This window comes from Falco cherrug, chromosome 4 (assembly GCF_023634085.1).
Source record: "Falco cherrug isolate bFalChe1 chromosome 4, bFalChe1.pri, whole genome shotgun sequence".
Taxonomy (NCBI): domain Eukaryota; kingdom Metazoa; phylum Chordata; class Aves; order Falconiformes; family Falconidae; genus Falco; species Falco cherrug.
The window spans coordinates 78,759,494-78,778,626 of record NC_073700.1 but is presented as its reverse complement, the minus strand read 5'-3'; the positions used below and the strand labels follow the sequence as shown (position 1 = coordinate 78,778,626).

General features: G+C 38.4%; 1 protein-coding gene across 5 annotated transcripts in view; it reads right to left on the bottom strand.

Annotated features, from left to right (window-relative positions):
• The window catches only part of GLCCI1 (glucocorticoid induced 1), a 58,352-nt gene that overhangs the window by 35,685 nt on the left and 3,534 nt on the right, over positions 1-19,133 (bottom strand). For all 5 annotated transcript variants that reach the window (XR_008732267.1, XM_055710463.1, XM_055710464.1 and 2 more), the window contains exon 2: positions 1,642-1,793. Coding sequence is in view for 4 of the 5 variants with exons in the window: in XM_055710463.1 (XP_055566438.1) it covers positions 1,642-1,793 (152 nt within the window). In the remaining variant the exon portion in view is untranslated. The remainder of the gene's footprint in view (positions 1-1,641; positions 1,794-19,133) is intronic.

Sequence of the window (19,133 nt, the reverse complement as noted above, 5' to 3'; positions counted from 1 at the left end):
GACAGCATTCTCTAAAAAGGGTCCCACCAGAAGCTATAAAAGTTTCCTTGTTCATTTTTAATCATCAGATTCCCAAATTCATTCAATAGGATTTATGGAACATACAGACAAATTTTATTTTTTTCCCCCTAAGCGTTCTACATTTAAGCCATTCCACATCAGAGGACTTCCTGTGTGACGTTACAGCATATTTTAAAGAGATGTGGAAAATGATTTATACATTCTAACTTGTCCTGAGAAATTCATTATTACACAGAAGACTAAAACCTAGAATCAATTTAAAGAGCTGCTGCATTTGCTCTAACAATGGTGGCAGAATGGGTGACAAGCAGTTGCAAGTCAGTAGAAACTAACCAAAACCTATACACCTAAAAGCGAAGTTTTCTGAAGACAGAAAAATCCTTGATATTTTAAAGGTGTCATATGCATTGGGACAACATAAGCTTCCATTAAAAACAATTCTTAATGCAAAAGACAGTTATAAGCAAAAGGTAGGATGTCATTAAGTATCATTTTTCTTTGCAGGACACCCATGATAACAATGGACCTGAATCATAGCACAAGAGATAGAAAACTGATTTAACATCCATCCCTACATGGCCTGTAAACTGAAAATGCCACCAAAGATAGATAGTCTCTTCTAGTTTCCAACTGAGTTTAGTATACAAACTCGGATGACTTGCTCCATGCCCTAATAACACTATTGAAAAACCAAGAATTGAACCTCTTTGCTAATAATTTGGGGGTTTTAGAATTATGTATTTTTAACCTGTTTGATAGCGATCATCTTTGTGGGCAACAAGCTCCAACATGAGGAGGAAGCTGGCAAGAAACAATGTTCACCCGTCTTGCCAAAGAGCACTGGAGCACTATGAATGCCACAGCAGCCTACCTGCCAAAGGTTCCCGCTAAGGACAGAGCCCTGAGGAGGATCCAAGGGTATCACAAGGGTATCAGGCCATAAACAATCTCAGTAGCCTTCCCTTTGTAGCTGGTGGTAAGGCTCTTATTCTGATGTCTGGCTTCAAGAGGCAGCTCCTCCACAAAGCATTTCTATTTGTCTTTGTTGCTACCAAGCAGCAGAGGGGACATCTCAAGACCATATTGCATGCACACTCCCAGCTTCTTCTTGATTTCCCCTCTACTGACAAACTGATCAGCTCTTGACAGCAACCACTATCCTCCTCCCCACCCCAAATACACTTGAGACCTACAGATGACCATGATTTAGTAAAATCTTTAGCTTGTCAGCCACTGCTATTAAGGAATCTTTTTTTAAAATAGCACTCAGCACAATTTTGCATATAGCGGCTTCAAAATAAACCAGATACAAGGCTGAGATTGAAATCTGCTTATTTAGCTCCAACAAATCTGTCCACATACAGAAAATTATTTTTAACAACTGTTTTCTAACAACATAAAAATATTACCTGTTGCATACCATGTTACTGAATTGACACTGATTAAAAAAACCCACTACTGTACCCTACTTTTAGAGCTTCGTATTTGTAACAGAACTAAGTGAATCCACATTTCTTCAGAATTAAGTTGAGCTAAGATTCCAAATCAGGTGATAAAAGTATTATCAGGAAGACATCAATTATATGAAACATGTCTGTTGTCTTGTTTTACAGCTTTTACCTGAGTAGATTTATCTTTCATACATGAAGGGTAGTGTACATGGGGATCACGTGGCCACTGTCCTGTGAGGTAAGGTCCTGTTATTGTGTCCAAAGAAGAAGTTCGCCTTATGGTACCAGAAGTTCTGATTTGCTGGGATTTTGGCCTGTCCACTGTAGAAAACCAGAACAAAATCAACAAAAAGTCAGGCTAAATTTGATGTGAAATGTCAAAAGCTAGCTATGACACACAATGGCAAGAACACATCAGAAACCTTTGTCTAAATGCCAAGCTGAAAAGAATGCCATCACATCAAAGCAAGTAACATCAGACAAAGGAGGAAAAAAAAATACAAAAGGGAAAACTTAACAGTTACAGAAAACAACAAAGCTTAAAGTGTTCATATCTGCAAAAAACTGAGCTACTTAAGCAATATATTTTCATCAACAAAAAACATCAAGCAAATTTAAATACAGCGACGAGGCAACTCAGGAAAGCCAGGCATACAGAAATAAAAAATATAAGGAAATATAACACAGTAACAGTATTTGGTTACTTTTGGGGTTTTTTAAAGTCAGTTTGCTTAGCTTTCTAAACACTAAAACACAAATTGTGACAAAAATTAAGTCTTCTTAAGAAGATGCATATCTGATTTCTTGCTCTTGTGTACGTCATTCCGTATTATTTACAAGATCCCAATACAGGCCTTAGCAAGCTGAAAGCGTGTGACTATTTCCCTCTGACACGGCTCAGGTCAAGGCAGCTACCATGTTTGTCTTCACTCATCACTGCGCCTGCAATCTTTGACTCCTCCCTGTATTTCTCTCCCCATACACCTAGATCATGGAACACTTTTTCCTGTATTTCATTTGGAAAGCAGTGAGTAGGGTGATTCATGAGATTGATGTGGGAAAGAACAGTTTTACAGCATGCTCTCTGGATCATCTTACTTTGTCCTTTAGGCAAAATTACTTCACATACTCGTTCTCTAGACTTCACATAAGCCAACCTCAGGCCCTACATTACAACAATCGTCTACTTTACTCATCCCTGCTAAAAGAAGTTTGCAAGTGAGACTACTTTCAAGCTAGTCACATGCTATGCACTGATCTGAGCCACCAAAACCCAACTCACTGCTCAGAACTTGAGAGCAGACCTACTAGCACACTTCTGAGCCCAGACGTGGCCCACTGACCTCTACATGCATTTTCTTTTTGTATACCATCTGGAATTGCTGGATATCAAAAGTCAGGCTCCATCATCAATGTTTTACAAAGCATTCAGCACAATAATTAGGTTATAGCTTGCAATAATACAGCATGCTTATGGTATGATGTATAAACATGATAACATTAAACCAGACCATTTTAGAGACATTTAGAACTGCTGAAACATATTAGCTGCTCATTAGGTGAAGAGTTCTAAATAATACTGGGAATTGGAAGCATGACAGTGTATAATACTGCCTTTGTTAGAATATAATTGTTTTGACTGCCTTATCTGTAAATCAAATCCCTGCAATTTCAAACAGATCTATCCTCATAGGATTCCAATTGTGACAAATTTACATTTAAGAAATATTTTTGCACTATTAAAAGTAAAGGAGCCTGAAATCCAAAATAAAGGTGACAAATTTTAAACATCAAACCAGTATTTACATTTGCACTGAAACACAAGTGTACCTTAAGGGTGCATGCATACCTACAAAACATTCTTCCAGCCTTCACTGTCATGCTATGGCACAAGGCTACTCTCTCATGTAGCCTGAGTTTTGAAAATTTCTCCAAAGGCTCTGTTCACTAAATATACGTATAACACAGAAAAAACTTATCAGGAATTTGTTAAATATGTAAGTAGCTAAGTATGTTCTTAAAAAAGAACTTTTACAACAAGTTAGACACTATGCAAAGACAAAGTGGTAAAACAATGTCTGAAAATGAGGACATAAGGACTAAGCATACTTTTGCAAACTTTAAATTTAAAAAGCCTGCTGCAAAACAACCCCAACAAAATACAAGCCCAAACCACACAAGTAAAATATATACAACCAGAGATTGAACTAAGGTCAGTGTCTTGTTCTACACTGAGAAGGCAGGCAACTGCAATCCCAACATTAATAACTCAACATAACTCCATTACAACTAACTACCACCAGAAGTTACTACATTTATATTTCTCCATGGCCATCTTGGAAGCAGACTGCAGGACACTGTCAAACCCTAAAGCCAAGAAAAAAAAAGTTCAAGATGCACTCTTGTAAGTCCATACTACTCTTCAGTACTTCTTTGAATTACAGAAAACAAACCACTCCTCAACTGCACAAACCAATCCAAGTTAATGCTAATTTCATGTCAACTCTATTCCATTGTTGTCTGCGCTCCTTCCACCTACTTGGAGCTGGCATGCTCACAGATGTGTGAACCCACCTAGCAGAGTGATTTACTGAGTTAAAGAAAATTAAAATGTACCCTCCAAAAGACATAAATACACGGTTTTCCTCATTACAGGCAGAACTGGCATAATATAATGGGCAGAAACAACCACAGGAGAGCCAGAGGGAACAGGGTTGTAGCAGTGTCGAGGTCTGTTCAGTAGCAATTTCTGCTCTCACCCTTTTATGATATATCCTTAGGTCATAAAAAATAAAAGAGAAAGGATTTGCAAGCATGAAAATTGAAGGAACTTTTTTACAAATTAGCATTTGACAAACTGTCTTGTACAGTAATATACTTAAAGATGACAGGATGCCACAGAGAGCAGCATTGAACTGGACCACAACATTGGTGGCTCAGATCAGCTTAAACAGTTTTCTAAATATTAAAACTGCTCTCAGGATTTCTTTCTTAATTTTGCTTTTCTCACCTCACTACTCCTCCGGTCCAAATCACTTTCTCCAGATGGAAACCTCATGCTCCAGTTTTCTCACAGAAGCAAAAGAAACAAAACAAAACAAAAAGAAGCAGCAAGTACCATCTGACATCTGAAGCATTGCAACAGCTCCTGAAGTTAGCCAACAGACTTCAGCATTCAGAAAGACTTCATCAATAGCCAGAAACTTCTAAAATTACAGACTGATTTTACCCAAGTTTCAGACTATACCTCATCTGACAATATCAAAGTGTATATGAATGGATTTTACTACAGCAGTAAGTCAAAATGATTGTTGTCTTCCTCAGAGATGTGTGACATACCTCACAAGGAGCTCAGCTCTACCTCCAGAACAAGTAAACTTAGCAACACAGCACTTAAGCAACCTGAAAAATTTAGCTAGAAATTACGAAAGCAAGATGTATGCTCACAGGAAGCCAAAATACCTCATGTGTTATTTTAAATACACCAAGTTTTAATGACATGTATTTAAAGGCTATCGCTACACATTTCCAGATACAAATCATGTTACGCAAAATGACACAAGGGTCCATCTGAATACTACAGCTGGTGAAATTCGGCATGATCCTACCTCCCAGCAGGAATCAACTAAAATAAACTGCATGAAATCATGAAATTATGGTTCTGCATGCTGCATTGAGAGCCAAAAGAATTCTAGTTATACCACCTAGATTGACAGAAAAAAGGTTTCCATTCCTCTGCCAGCAAAATGTAATAAGGTAAGAGACTAACACATGACAGCTCTTTTGAAAAGGACATAGGGCTCAAACAAAACCATCTGCTACAACTCTAAAATGAAGAGATTGCCTTCCCATCCAACAGAGGCAGCTAACCTGCACATAATCTCAAAGCCATGTTCACAGTCCATTTTAGCTTAAATAATGCTTTCGGCCATGCGTGCAATGAGGAAAATCACCTGCAGCACAAGAGCAAAATTGACAGCTAGCATTGGTACCATTATAAAAACTGCTTCAGCTAAATCCACCAGAGCTCATCTGTCAGCATCTTTTCTTCACATCTCTCTTTCAGCCGTTAGCAGATGCAGTTCAAATTTGGCCAAAACTTTTCCATTCACATCCTTGCATGGATATATCCAGCTTTAAGAGGCTAAAATTATCAAGAGAACTTCTCAGATGACACAGATTCCTCTCGAGTTGAGTGAAAAACATGAAATAAAAATAAAATTCATTCTTTCCTAAAACTAGATTACAGTAGTAACTTCATTGTTTTTCTTGAAAGTTCATCTATAACTGAAACTCTTTACCCAAAACAGCCAAGTCATGACACCATAAAATATCAGCACTAAATTCCCCCACAAAGTTTCATGAAACATTGTCCTCAGTTCAGTTGCTGGCATCCTGCAGAATCTTCTGGTTCACCTTCAGAGCTACTAGTGAAATGAGACCCAAGCTTACATCTCATCTGTTCCTAAGAAATTTCAGATTTTACCCAGGAAATAAATACTAAATTCAAAAGAATTTTCTCCAAAAATACCAAAGACTCTTGAAAGGACTCACTTTGATGGATAACCTAGTCTGCCTAAGACTCTTTTCAAGAGTCCCAAAGTCAAAGTTCTAGTCTGGCTCAAAGGAGACACAGAATAGGTATCACATTATGAAGGAGTAACAGATATTTCTAGGACATTTCTACAACAGATTTACAACAATCTACAAAAACAATGATTCAGATGTGCCTATATCAATGTCTTAAATAAAGAAGTACATGGGAACGCAGCTTGGGAAATCATAAAATAGAAATGGAAAGCTGAATTTTAAGGAATGGTGACCCACGACGACTACTAAGAATGATGGCCCAGCACTTAGGTCATGGTTACCACAGCAGTAGCTGCTGCTACTTACTGCTCCATACGTATCTAGTCAAAAGTCCCCTCTTCTGTTACATCTTCTACAAGCACGGAAAGCAATACCTCTGCTCATGCTTGCTTCTGACAATGATCCTTTGAGTACTACAGAGGCAGACTTTCAGATACAAGAACAGTCTCTGAAGAGTCTGGTCAAGGGTTCGTTTGACTTTTTAAGCAAGTATATAGTGATATTGTACTGATTCCTGAATATGTATTTGATAGGTCTTTCCTGCTCTGATTATGTAGGTAGATGGCCAAACTGGTATATGTTTATTTTCAGAATCTGCCTCTGACTTTGTGAGGAAAAGGATGGAATAATGGGGATTTAGAAGCCACTCCAAAAAAATATTTCAGTCTTCATTCTCAAGACGGCTTTCCTCTTGTAATTGGAGCTAAAATCTCTTAAGAAAGAGATTAACAAGGGATTTGGGATCCCTAGAAGTTTTACTCCACAGGATAGATCTATTGGCCTAAAAGACACTTCTCAGTTGCCGGTGAGCGACGGACCTGTTTCTGACCCAATCTGCAAAGTGGCTGAATGACTGACTGCATCAACAGTTTAGAGCGGTACAGAACAACAAAGAGTATACTGTTTGCCATGTACTGTTCATACAAAACAACAAAAAACAGGATTTCAAATAGCAACATAAAAACCCCAACACCTTAATATGCAACTGAACAGGAAAAAATATGAAGTTACTGCACTTTTCCTTCAATAATTTCAAATTAAACAGGTTAAGAACTTTAACCAAAGCAAAATACTAGCTTTTCCAAACACTTAAAATGCAGTTCAGTGTTTTGCTACTAAAAGGATATTTCTAAGAGTACATAATAAGAGACAGTCATTTTAAGTTACCTTCTGACAGATCTCTAAAAATACTGTATGTTCAGTTCCATAAATCATGTCTTCATTATGTGCACCACACTGTTGTATCAATTTCAGAAATTATTCCCAAGTTTCAGTTTTTAGAAATCAAGACAGAGGATGACTAAAAATGAAAGGGGGTGTGTGTGTGACATTCTGAAGTAACTACTCTGATCAGACTGACAATCGACTCTAATTTCTTCTCATTATCCATTAACACTGAAGTGACCAACAAAAAGGCACGGAACAGCCTAACCAAGGCTCCAACAACCAAACTGAACAAGCAGTAAGCAGCCCACTTCATGAGATCTGAAATCTTTCCAGAGACCCAGGTCCGTGAATGTGCTTTCTACACCCAAGATTCTTCAGGGGAGGAAGAAGGGACAGGGAAGAGGGGAAAGAGTCTTCTACATGGGTCATATTACAGTCTGGTAGTCAGGGCAAATTCAGTTTTGTACCTGACGAGGCTTACGAGAACTAAACTGCATGAGACAGCAAGTCTATGAATACAAGAGGTAGCCTGTACTGGGGAAACAAATCGTAATGGAAACGTGTTGCTTGCTCTTTCCAAGGGAAACTGTAGACAAAGACCCACAGTAAGAGGTTTGAGTATCAACCGTACTGAGTTATCTTTTATAGCCATGACTAAGCCATCTAGAAGGGGAAGAGGTCTTCTGATTAGTCACTGAATCCAACAGGTAGATCAAGGCATTGCCTTCCATCAAGGAGGTTTTATGCATGACTCATCAAGGACATACAGCTCTACTCACCTAACTGCACAGGAACACACTGCACTGGGCTAGGCTACAGATATGCGGACGAACAGATCAATTAATCTGTAGGCACAAGAATTTCATTGAACGTACAGTTGACTCAAAATCTTGGTTGCCTATGCATAAATGTTGAAACACCTTCTCTGCCTCACACCCCTATTCCACCAAACTGCAGGTCAAGTAAAATGTGACTACACGTATCTTTCAGAAGTCAGATTTTGTTCAGAGCAAAACTCTCCTGCTTAAAATCAACATTATCCTTGGAGATCAAGCATAGAAAGAATGCTCTAATCTCAGTAAGAAAAGTAAACAAACTATAAGGAATAAAGTTTCAGCCCTCTAAAGCTAATTTATTCTTCTAACAAAGATTACTGCTGGCATGTATAGGACCTATATACAAAAGATGAAGCATTTAGTATCACAAAAGCCTGCTTTGTTAACAGATGTAACCTACACGTTTGCACTCTAACAGGACACCAGGTAGGTAAAACACTAATTCCAAACCTTTCAGATTTTTACGTAGTTTACATTTTTAAAATATATTTTTCTTTTTAAGGTTATTATTTCAAACTTACACAAATACCTAAACTTAGTATCATTTAATAAAAGTATCTAAAAAAATCTTCCTACTTTAAAAAGTTAAAACAAAATTGATTGGAGCACAGCAGCTAAATACTTCGGAAAAAGAGCACATTGAAACACACAACTATCCACTGACTCTCGTGTACTCCTGCAGGTACAGAGAATTTTCTTCATTTTAGTTCATTAATTTATATCTGTTGAATGATAAATTTATCCAATATTCAAAAATTAACTGGGAGAAAAAAAATGCACTAAAGCTGTTGGGTTTTTTTCTTCCAGTATATTAATAATTAAAATCTTGAAGGAAAAAACCTTAAAAAATCAGAAGGTATGATTGACCATTTTCACAATCAAAATACACAAAGAACTGTAACCAATGCACAGTGGGCGACTATACGATGCCATTGTAACAATCATCAATGACCAGAGACAGAAAGCACTCTCCTAAATAGAGCTAATTATATTAAACAACAATTTTTATTTCTGAAAAAAAAACAAACCTGAAAAATAGAAATGTAAAACAAGATTAAATCTGATTTTTTAAATCAGGCTGCTGAACTTTGCTGATTAAATACATCATCTTTTCATTATCAGTTAAGTCACAGAAACAAAGGACTAGAAACAACTTCCTAAATCAGGAGCTGAGTTCTCAGCCATCACTGACAAAACATACATAATCACTTAAAAACATATGACAAACTAGTCTTACAGCACCTGAGTATTCTGGCCGCATGATTCCTACTGGAAAAATGATACAGGAAGATTTTTTTTTTTCTGATAGATTCAAGTTTTCCGTATAAACATTCCCATTGTCAAATCAATCCACCCATTCACGTCCTAACACTAACTTACAGTTCTTCCTTCCCACCTCTCCACTGCTTTTCCTGCTCACCTGGATTCAAGCAAAGCAACTGTATTTTTATTCAGTAATTTTTTATTTTTATCATTGCATGGTTAAACCCCTAACCTAGCAGTTGTCCTCTGAATTTGCTTCAGCTTGATTCTGCCTTTCTTAAACCGTGGAGCACCAAAGCCGCAGTATCCCAGCTGATGCCTCAGCAGGCCCGTGTGGCAAGTTGCTCATTTGTGCAAGACCTGACCTGTGCCCAGTACTTATTCAGTCACTTCATGTGGGCAGTTTAGAGATCCCACCATCACCCAACTCTACCCTCCAGCATTTTGAAATTACATGCTCCCCCCTTACAGCAAAAGATATTCTGCTCAAGTACAACCTCACATACATAAACCTCCATTTTTTATTATTTCAATTCCCAAGGTCCTTCAACTCTTCTTGCATAATCTTCCTGCATACTTATTAAACCTCTCAAAATTCATCAACTGTTTCATCACCCTAATTTTCAAATTTGCCTAAGCAGATAAAATCTACTTCCCACCTAGAAAATCGGTTCTCTTATCAAAACCATCAGGTTAGAATGACACAATCTGGAAAGCTCATTTTGCACTTTAACATTTCTCCCTGCTTTCCACCATCCCTTAGAATTTCTTTCAAAGTTTCACCTATAGCTTAAGTTAGACGAATAGATCTCTATATTATGAACTAGACTCAACATTTTTCACCTTTCAAAAGCATCAGCATCCTATCTACTATACTTGGGGATCTAATCTCAATTGGCGTCACCATTCAGGAGCTCACCTTAGAAATCTGAAGGCAAGCATGAACTTCTGAGTAGGCTTTTCTAGAATCCCACAATGAAGATCACTGAATTGACTTTATTAAAATATGCAATCTGTATTTATTCTAGTCTTGGTAATTCCCAACTACAAATTACCCTCTCCATTATTATTTTTTTAATCTTCCTGGGTTAAAAAAGTTACTATCCTTATTGAAAGCTGATACTTCATCCCAGTGAGCACAAAGCATTGAATAATTATCTGTGCCGTTTCCCCTGAGATTTTTGCACTACTCCTTGGACTTGATTTTGAAACCATACATCCCAGCATATCAGCCTCATATCATGCTTAATCTCTTTTTTCTTGGTACCAAATGGCTGCAACTACTTTTTCCTTATTTTTCTGTTTGTGTGTTTTTATTGTCTGTCTTAAAACATGCAAAATCTAAGTTTGTTCAGGTTTTAACAATTCTCAGCTAAGATTCACTTTTTTATTGATAATGTGACTTTTTTTTTTTAGTTTTTCCTGCTGTTTCTTGCGGGCTTACTGCTTATTCCTAACAGCCTTTCTGAGACATGTCCACGAAATCAGATCACATCCTTGAGTTTTTCTCATGTCTGAAAGATTCCAATAGTGTTAACATTTTTCATTAAAACAGATTCTCTCCATGTTCAAGTCAGAGAAACCCTGTTTAGCCAAGTTATCAAACTATTTCCTTCTAAAATCTGACACTTTACTTTGGATTTAAAAATTTTAGAACATACTTCTATGTAGGATTTTCTGCTTTGCTGTATATGCATGTAAACTTGCATGATTAAAAAAGGCCTAGCTGTATAAAACATGTAATATTTATCGTATATACAGTGCCAGCACACCCATTTCTTCTGCTTCCCCCAAATTTTGAGTTGTCAGACTTGGTAATAACCTCCAATGTGGCCGAACTCAGTTATTACTATAATTCTTGCAGTCAAGAGATTTCCCTGCATCCTCCAACTTCATATTAAAGGTTACACACACCACTAAATAAAATCGCAAGAGACTGATCATCTTTATAGGCTAACTCTTTCTTTGGAATAAATTCAGGTAGATGTACACAACAGTTTCAAAAATTAGTATTTTAACCAAAATATAGACTACACACTTCAGTACAACTTGGTTCGAAAGCATGAGCATCTCTCTCTCTACAGTAATGCCCAAAAGTTATTTGGATCTTCAGTGTGGACAACCTCTCCAGTTGAGTAAGTGTCTCCGGTCATTTCCTTGTATGGATGCTTCTCAAATACACAATACTTTTAAACACGCATGAGTTAATTACATTTCTGCCCATGAGAAATTCTTCCCTTTCAGATTAGGACTACTTCTGTTCCCCTTGAAAAGAACATCAAGTATTTCAAATGTATTTTATGGTTTCTTTGTGGGGGAAGAAAACATTGCAAAGATTATTATCCAGGGCAGGGTATCTGGTACAACAAGGGAGCCACTGAAGGTGAAATACCACAGAAATCAGAGTACAAGAGAAAGGATGAGTAAGGGTATTCCCCTATCAATTGCCACAATAAGCAAACACAGCTAACAGTTAAGAATGAAAATTTTAAGGCCTTGAACAGATATTTACTTCTGTGAAGACAGCTTCCCCTTTAACCTGGCAGCTTCCCAAGTACTGTGGAAACGCAAGTCTCATACTGCATTCTTCAGCAGTTAGTATTTTTAGAGTCGCACTGTTCAAAACCTGTTCTAGGACACTCAGCATAAATCTGGGTTCAATTTTAGTGAGCAAGTCAACTCTCCCATTACTTTGAAAAACAGAAAGTGAAGGTATCATGTATAACAAAGATTTTTTAATAATAATACATGACATACTGGATATGGAGGTATAACACCTAACTGCACAGAGTCAACACTGCAAAGCCACTTTGGTTTTGCAATGTACTTTCCCATGGCTCCAGACTCCAGAAAGACTGATTAGCTAACACGTGGGTGTAGTTGGGTCTGCATGGCAAGGTTTTGGTAGCAGGAGGGCTACAAGGGTGGCTTCTGTGAGAAGATGCCAGAAGCTTCCCCCATGCCCAATGGAGCCAATGCCAGCCGGCTCCAAGATGGACCCACCGCTGCTCAAGGCTGAGCTAATCAGCAATGGTGGTAGCACCTCTGGGACAGCGTGTTTAAGAAGGGGGAATAAAAAATACTTGTGCCAGCAGGAGAGACAAGTGAGACTATGTGAGAGCAACAGCTCTGCAGACACCAAGGCCAGAGGAAAAGCAGGGGCAAGAGGAGCTCCAGGTGCCGGAGCAGAGATTCCCCAGTAGCTCCTGGTGAAGCTCATGGTGAGGCCTGCAGCCCCGGGAGATCCATGGTGGAGCAGATCTCCACCTGCAGCCTGTGGAGAACTCCACACCAGAGCAGGTGGGTGCCCAAAGGAGGCTGTGACCTGTAGGAAGCCCACACTGGAACAAGTTTGCTGGCAGGATTTGTGACCCCCTGGGGGACCCACACTAGATTAGTCTGTTCCTGAAGGACAGCACTCCATGGAAGGGATCCATGCTGGAGCAGTCTGTGAAGAACTGCAGCCCATGGGAAGTTTGTGGAGGGACTGTCCCCCATGAGAGGGACCCCACAATGGAGCAGGGGAAGAGTGTGAGGAGGAAGGAGTGACAGAAACAACATATGATGAACTGACCACAACTCCCATCCCCTGTCCCCTGTGCTGCTCAGGGGGAGGAGGCAGAGAAAGTCTAGAGTGAAATGAAGCCCAGGAAGAAGGGAGGGGTGGGGGGGAAGGTGTTTTCTCTGATTTGAATGGCAATAAATTAAACTAATTTCCCCAACTCGTCTGTTTTGCCCATTACAGCAATAAGTGAATGACTCTCCCCATTCTTATCCTGACCCACAAGCCCTTCATTGTATTTCTCTCCCCTGTCTGGCTGAGGGGGCAGTGATAGAGCAGCTTTGGTGGGCACCTGGCATCCAGCCAGGGTCAAACCACCACAGCGGTGCTGAATTTAAACTGACTCCATGTGCAAGAACTGCACTCACCAAACCCTTCCAGAGCACAGACCACACCACACCGATACCTGCTATAATCATCAGCTTCTTCTAGTCCTGCTTGGCTCATGAACTCTGCCACGATGTGCAGAGGACATGGTAGTGTAACCATGTCAAATACCTACAGAGACCCATAGGTCTTGTAAAGCTACTTACTGGCTCCTCCACGCTATGTGCCTCAGTGGCCTGAGTTCTGAGAACACAGTGCAAAATTTTCAAGGTTTATCCAGCAACATTTCTGATCCAGCATGGGTACAAGCACTTCATCTAATGAGACCAACCGTACTGCTATCCCTGCAAACTGTATGTTCATAAACCTGGGCATTTCTGTCACTTCCAAGTAGTTAATGGCTGACTGCATCTCATACTTTGAGGGAGTGGGCTTTGTGTTTACAGGCTAATTTCTGCAGACCAGAATTAATAGAATTAGCTAGTGACAGAGTACTGAATAACCAGAATTTGTTTTCTGGTAAGAACACATTATTTCCATATCAGTTTGGTTCCCAAATGCTGACAGTTGTCAACAGATTAGTAGTGGTTTGGGGTTTTTGTTGTTGTTGTGTGCTTTGGTTTGGGTTTGTTTGGTGTTTTTTTTAGTACTGTAGCCTAAGCACCTTTATTAAAATGTTTAGTTTTTTCTAACAATGAAGCCTTCTTTAAAAACGTAGATATGCAGGTAATCCAGCTAGCCAACTTTCACGAAGTGTTTCTATGTCCAGAATAGGCACTATACACCAGAGATTAAAAGGCACAAAACATAAGAATACCCGTTTTGCTATACATTTAAATCTGTTCAGAACCGAGTGGGTACTGTTACATAAAACATTTCCAATAGAGATTTATAAACTAAAAAAACTTAAATTCATATAGTTACAGAAATTAATTTCAAGTTTGTAGTATGAATAGCAGTGATCCTGTAATGACTTGTCAAGCCACTTGGATATGAGTGTTAATTCCTGAAATTCAGAAGTGTGTCTACAACTAATCTCCTTGCTTAATGCCTGTGGTGAGAGTTCAGGAAAGGAAGATGAAACTAACCTTGTTCAAACAGGTGACTTGCACTGTTCAGGGAATGGGACACTTAAAAATTATTATTCCAGTTCAGACTAAACCCAGGCAGGGTACGAAGAGAGTATTCTATAGTGGATTTTAGATTATTCAAAAAACATGACGGAACTGCTATTGTACTGTTCTTAGTCACCACTTTTATGAGCAAAACAAGACACATTCTTCCTAAAGAGGAAACAAAGCGAGTATTTTGGGTAGAACTAGTTTCAGGTTGTGCAAAACAAGTGGCATATAAGAACCAGTGCTGTTAATCACTCATTTGTATTTGCTTCAGAGAATAATACTCACTGCTAACAGCTACTCCTCAATTTAACAGTAGCAGCAGTAAAAGTTAAATCCTTATAAACACCAACATCTGTGTCATTGTTTATTGTTAGGGCACATGCAACACTAAATAAGGTCTAACTAATAGAGCATTCTGCATTAAGGTTTCAAAATCCAAGCTTGTAACATTTTATAATACATACTTCCTGGTAGGTTGTCTTTAAAGCAGCAATATCTAATATGGAAAGCTAATTAAGAGCTCTACTACTACAAAAAATTAAAACTTCCCCTCAAAACCATCTTCCATTGACCTAACACCAACTGGTTAGGTTAACCCCCATTTACAAGTTGTGCAGAAAACAGTTATTGCTTGAGTGTAGACACCCACACCTTCTGTGTTACCCCACCCCGTCAGAGAAAGCTAATCTGTTTTTAACAGCGTGACAGTCAACAGTTTGGTAGGACACAGCAGCAGCAGCAGCTAGTAAGAAGTGGTGCAGACACCAAAGGAGCAGGGAAGGTGCAGAGCGGAAAGAACAGGACCAGGGCAGAGGCAGTACTACAGTGCCAGAGAGAGCAGGCCCAGTGTACTCCCCAGCACAGCCCCACGTGGCCTCCTGGGTTTCCATCCCTGACAGACTTCCAGTAGCTACATGCCCTCTTCTCTCTTACCAACAGCAGTAGACATAGTCTGAGCAGAGTCATCACCACACAGTCCAAGGGGACCATGTAAGGGAACAGCTCTGGCCCCTGGTGCATATTCACACAGCTGGGATTGCTGGGAAGGGCTCCTGACAGAGCATGTATTTCAGTTTCAGCCATGAATGTTTCCATGGACAAGGTCATCCTTCAGAAAAATAAGAGTTGGAAAGCCTGGCCTGCCCTTCGAAAGGATTGGTATTACACACCGTATCTTGATACTCTGTGTGGTATCCATACTGCAGAAGTCTCAAATTGTGATCCCTTTCAGTACCCACCAGCAACTTGCAAGCTTTAGGACTTAATTCCCATTTCAAAAATAGTCATAATACAAATTAGTGGTGGTGAACTTGAGCCGAATCAGGAGGGGGAAAATGAAGAACATAACTGAAAAACCATCTAATTTGGGAGAATAGGTAAATACACACTCAAAATGTAAGCATTAGATTAAGTATAAACACCTACTTTCCTACACTCTAATCTCTGATTCTCCTCATTTTGCAATTGCCCACACCTTAAAAATGGTGACATGAGGGAAAGGCGATAATCTCAGGCTGACAAGTCACTGTGGATGTACCCCTTCCGATGATGAGATGTAAATATTATTTTATTTGCCTGAAAATGCCTTAAGCCATTGTTTAGGCACTACAGGTTTACATGGGAGACTGCACTGAGAGAACTCAATGCATTTAAATATTAACATTAAAGCAAGATCATTAACACAGTTAACTATCTCAAGTCTTGAGCAAAGTTTTCTAGTTCTGCATTTTTACTACAGTCCTTTGTTTCATCAATAAAAGATGTTTTTTGTAAAAAATCTAGTTGATATTTAAACCCTACTATATTACCATTTTTCCTGAATATATGCTAAATCCATGGAAAACTATCTTGTCAAGTGCTGGCAGCATTTTTCTCCACTTAAGATCTTGCCGACCAATTTAATAAAGAAACTTTCATTTATCACTGGGGGGGGGATGACACGGGACACAAACACTATTACCTTCTTCAGATTAAAATAGTTACCTAATTAAGACCCCATTAAAAAAAGTCTTTCAAGTAATTACTTAAACTGAAATGTTCATGAGCATACACTTGATTTCCAATAGGTTTTGCATTGTTACAGCTCTTGCTTTCAAGTTGAGGTTGAACTGAAATTCCAGAATTACTGCATCAGTTTTGTGGTTTTTTTCATTATATCTACAGTAGTAACATAAAGCCCATTTTAAAAATAACTAGCTTTCCACTGTGAATTTTAGCAACTCATTATGTATCAGTATATACTTGGCAAACACTGAGTTTTTCGTAAGAATCCAAGACACATTCCCTTGATCTACCCTCACTGCATTTTAAGATACACTTCAAGAACCTCTATTCACCCCACCACCATGGGAAAGAAATGGACAAAACACAGGAACCATGAATTTCAGAAACCCAATTTCAGTATCAGCCACTGTTTTACTATGCATGAATGCTGGCAAGCAACTTCAGTTTAGCCATATGTAACACTAACACTTGCTTACATCCAAAGAATAAGAATTAAAGAACAGGCAGTTATTTTAAACAGAGATATATGTATACTTTATAAGTTATTTCTTCCATGGGGCAGGGGGGGGCTTTCTTAATAGCTAATGCCTTGCTATTAAGATTCAATGGAGAAAATACCTGTTTTTCTTTCCTGCAGTTGTTTTAACACCCGATAGAAATTCAATTAATTTGTCTTACAAAACATTAATGACATCTAACATACTATTCTCATTTACAGTGATGTTAAAGCTTGTAACTAAAAAGCCTTTGAGTTCCAGACAACTGATTCAAATTTAACCAACGCTTATTTTCTCCGTATTATATTCCAATGAAAGCTATTTTGGGAAGAGAGAGGGACAAAGCTGGAGCAAAACTGTTTTGGCCATACAATTATGGGAATACTGCTATTATTCAAGTATCAGGAAATAGGAAGCGTCACAAAAATTACTTCCTTACCTACATTTGTTAGAAATAAAGGAAAGATTTTCTTGCTCTGATATAAATGCTTATGATGTCAAAATATTGGATGGCTTGAATCCAGGATATTAAAATAGTTCTGCCTTTTGAAGTCTGAATTTTGTTTTTTTTTAAAATACTGATACCCTTTACAAGTCTAGAGATCAGCAATATTGCCTGTCTTACTCCACTCCTCTATTAGCCTTTTATCTACTAGCGTAACAACAGGTATATATACTTACTACTCAGAACTGGGTTACACAATTGTTTTGCCTCTTTTAATTCCTTTCTCTTACTAATGTTGGCAAGACTTCAGGAGCTATTTTGGGAAGCAAAAGATATTGGGAACCCTTAACAGCCAAATTGATTACAGTATTTTTCAGATGTCCTTAAAAACTAACCTTTGCTTCCAAAATTCGATATGGAAGTAAGCTTGTACTATAAACTATGTAAGTGAAAGTTAGAAAAATATGGGGCATAATATTGCAGTACCACCAGAGTTAACACTAAACAAATTAAAGCATTTTATGACAGCAATACTGAGCCTGAAACATACAGAAGTCATTTACACCTTCTTGAAGACAAAACATCACACACCATGTGAAAAAACAAACTGAACAGGAAACCCACTCATACTTACACAATCCACTTTACCTAATAACAGAAACTACTGATTTCATTCAGGTAAGGCAAAAAAGAACAACTTGCTCTTTTTCTGTAAAACATAAGTGTTCACTAGCAAGTTAACATGTTTTGTTTGACCTGTCCATGGGGTTTTTTTTGGATTATTGAATGCCCTTTGTCATAAACCATGCAGCTTCACATTCTGTTGACAGTATTTTTATGTTATCAGAGATGTATTCCCTCTAAAAAAACCATGCATTGTTACATTTAACCAGACACTTTTTACATTGCCAACTCTACAAAACATGAATACAGGCTATAAAAATGTATCTACTAGTAAGGAATAAACACATTTTAAAAAGAGGAAAGGAGAAGACTCACACATTGCAGGTTTATCCTACAGTATCAGAAGTTTTTTCCCCTCTTTTTTCCTTTTTTAGCACCTTGAAATTGGTATATAGCATTCATGATTTCTCATTCATGCAGTACCAATCCTAACTAAATACAAATATTGGCACCTATGGTTTCCTAACAACTACAAATCTCCAAATTTGCCTAAAGAAAACATCATCAAATTCTTGAAAGTTTCAGTTCTCAATACACAAGGTTTTGCTGCAGAACAAAAACATTTATGGCATCCTAGAATGAAGGGAGAGAAAGATGTTGATAGGAGAAGAAACAGAGCATGCTGCTTTCATTCATGTAGTGATGTCAATGCCTGCAGTGGTAGTTGCTCTGACCTGTAGAGACTCAAAGCTGGAGTGTTTTCACAGAAATCTGCTTTACAAAAAGAACCTCTGGCAATTCACTAATATTTCCACAGCAGGATAGCCAATTCAAGGAATCTATACCAGAAAAGGCTGAAAGGAGGTGGGGAAGGGGCAGGTGTCTTAAGAAGAGAAAAACATCTATCCATCAGAATCATAAGCAGTCTCCAGCACAAGCGTATTTGTGAAACAACCCAAATCAGACTGCAGAGCCAAAGACAAACAGACCTCCTGCACTGGTGAGAAAAACAACAGGATTATACCTAGAGCCTAAGCTCACATTTTACAGCAGTGGGAAAAGGTTTTGAAAAACTGACAGAAAAACTTGATCAAGCTGCTTTTCCCCCAAGACTTGCATACTGATAACAACTATAAATAGCTGGAGTAGCACATTGTTTAACAAGCCACAGCAAGATGGTCCATGTTTGAAAACAGAACATTCTTTTTCTTCCTCAAGTCCTCCA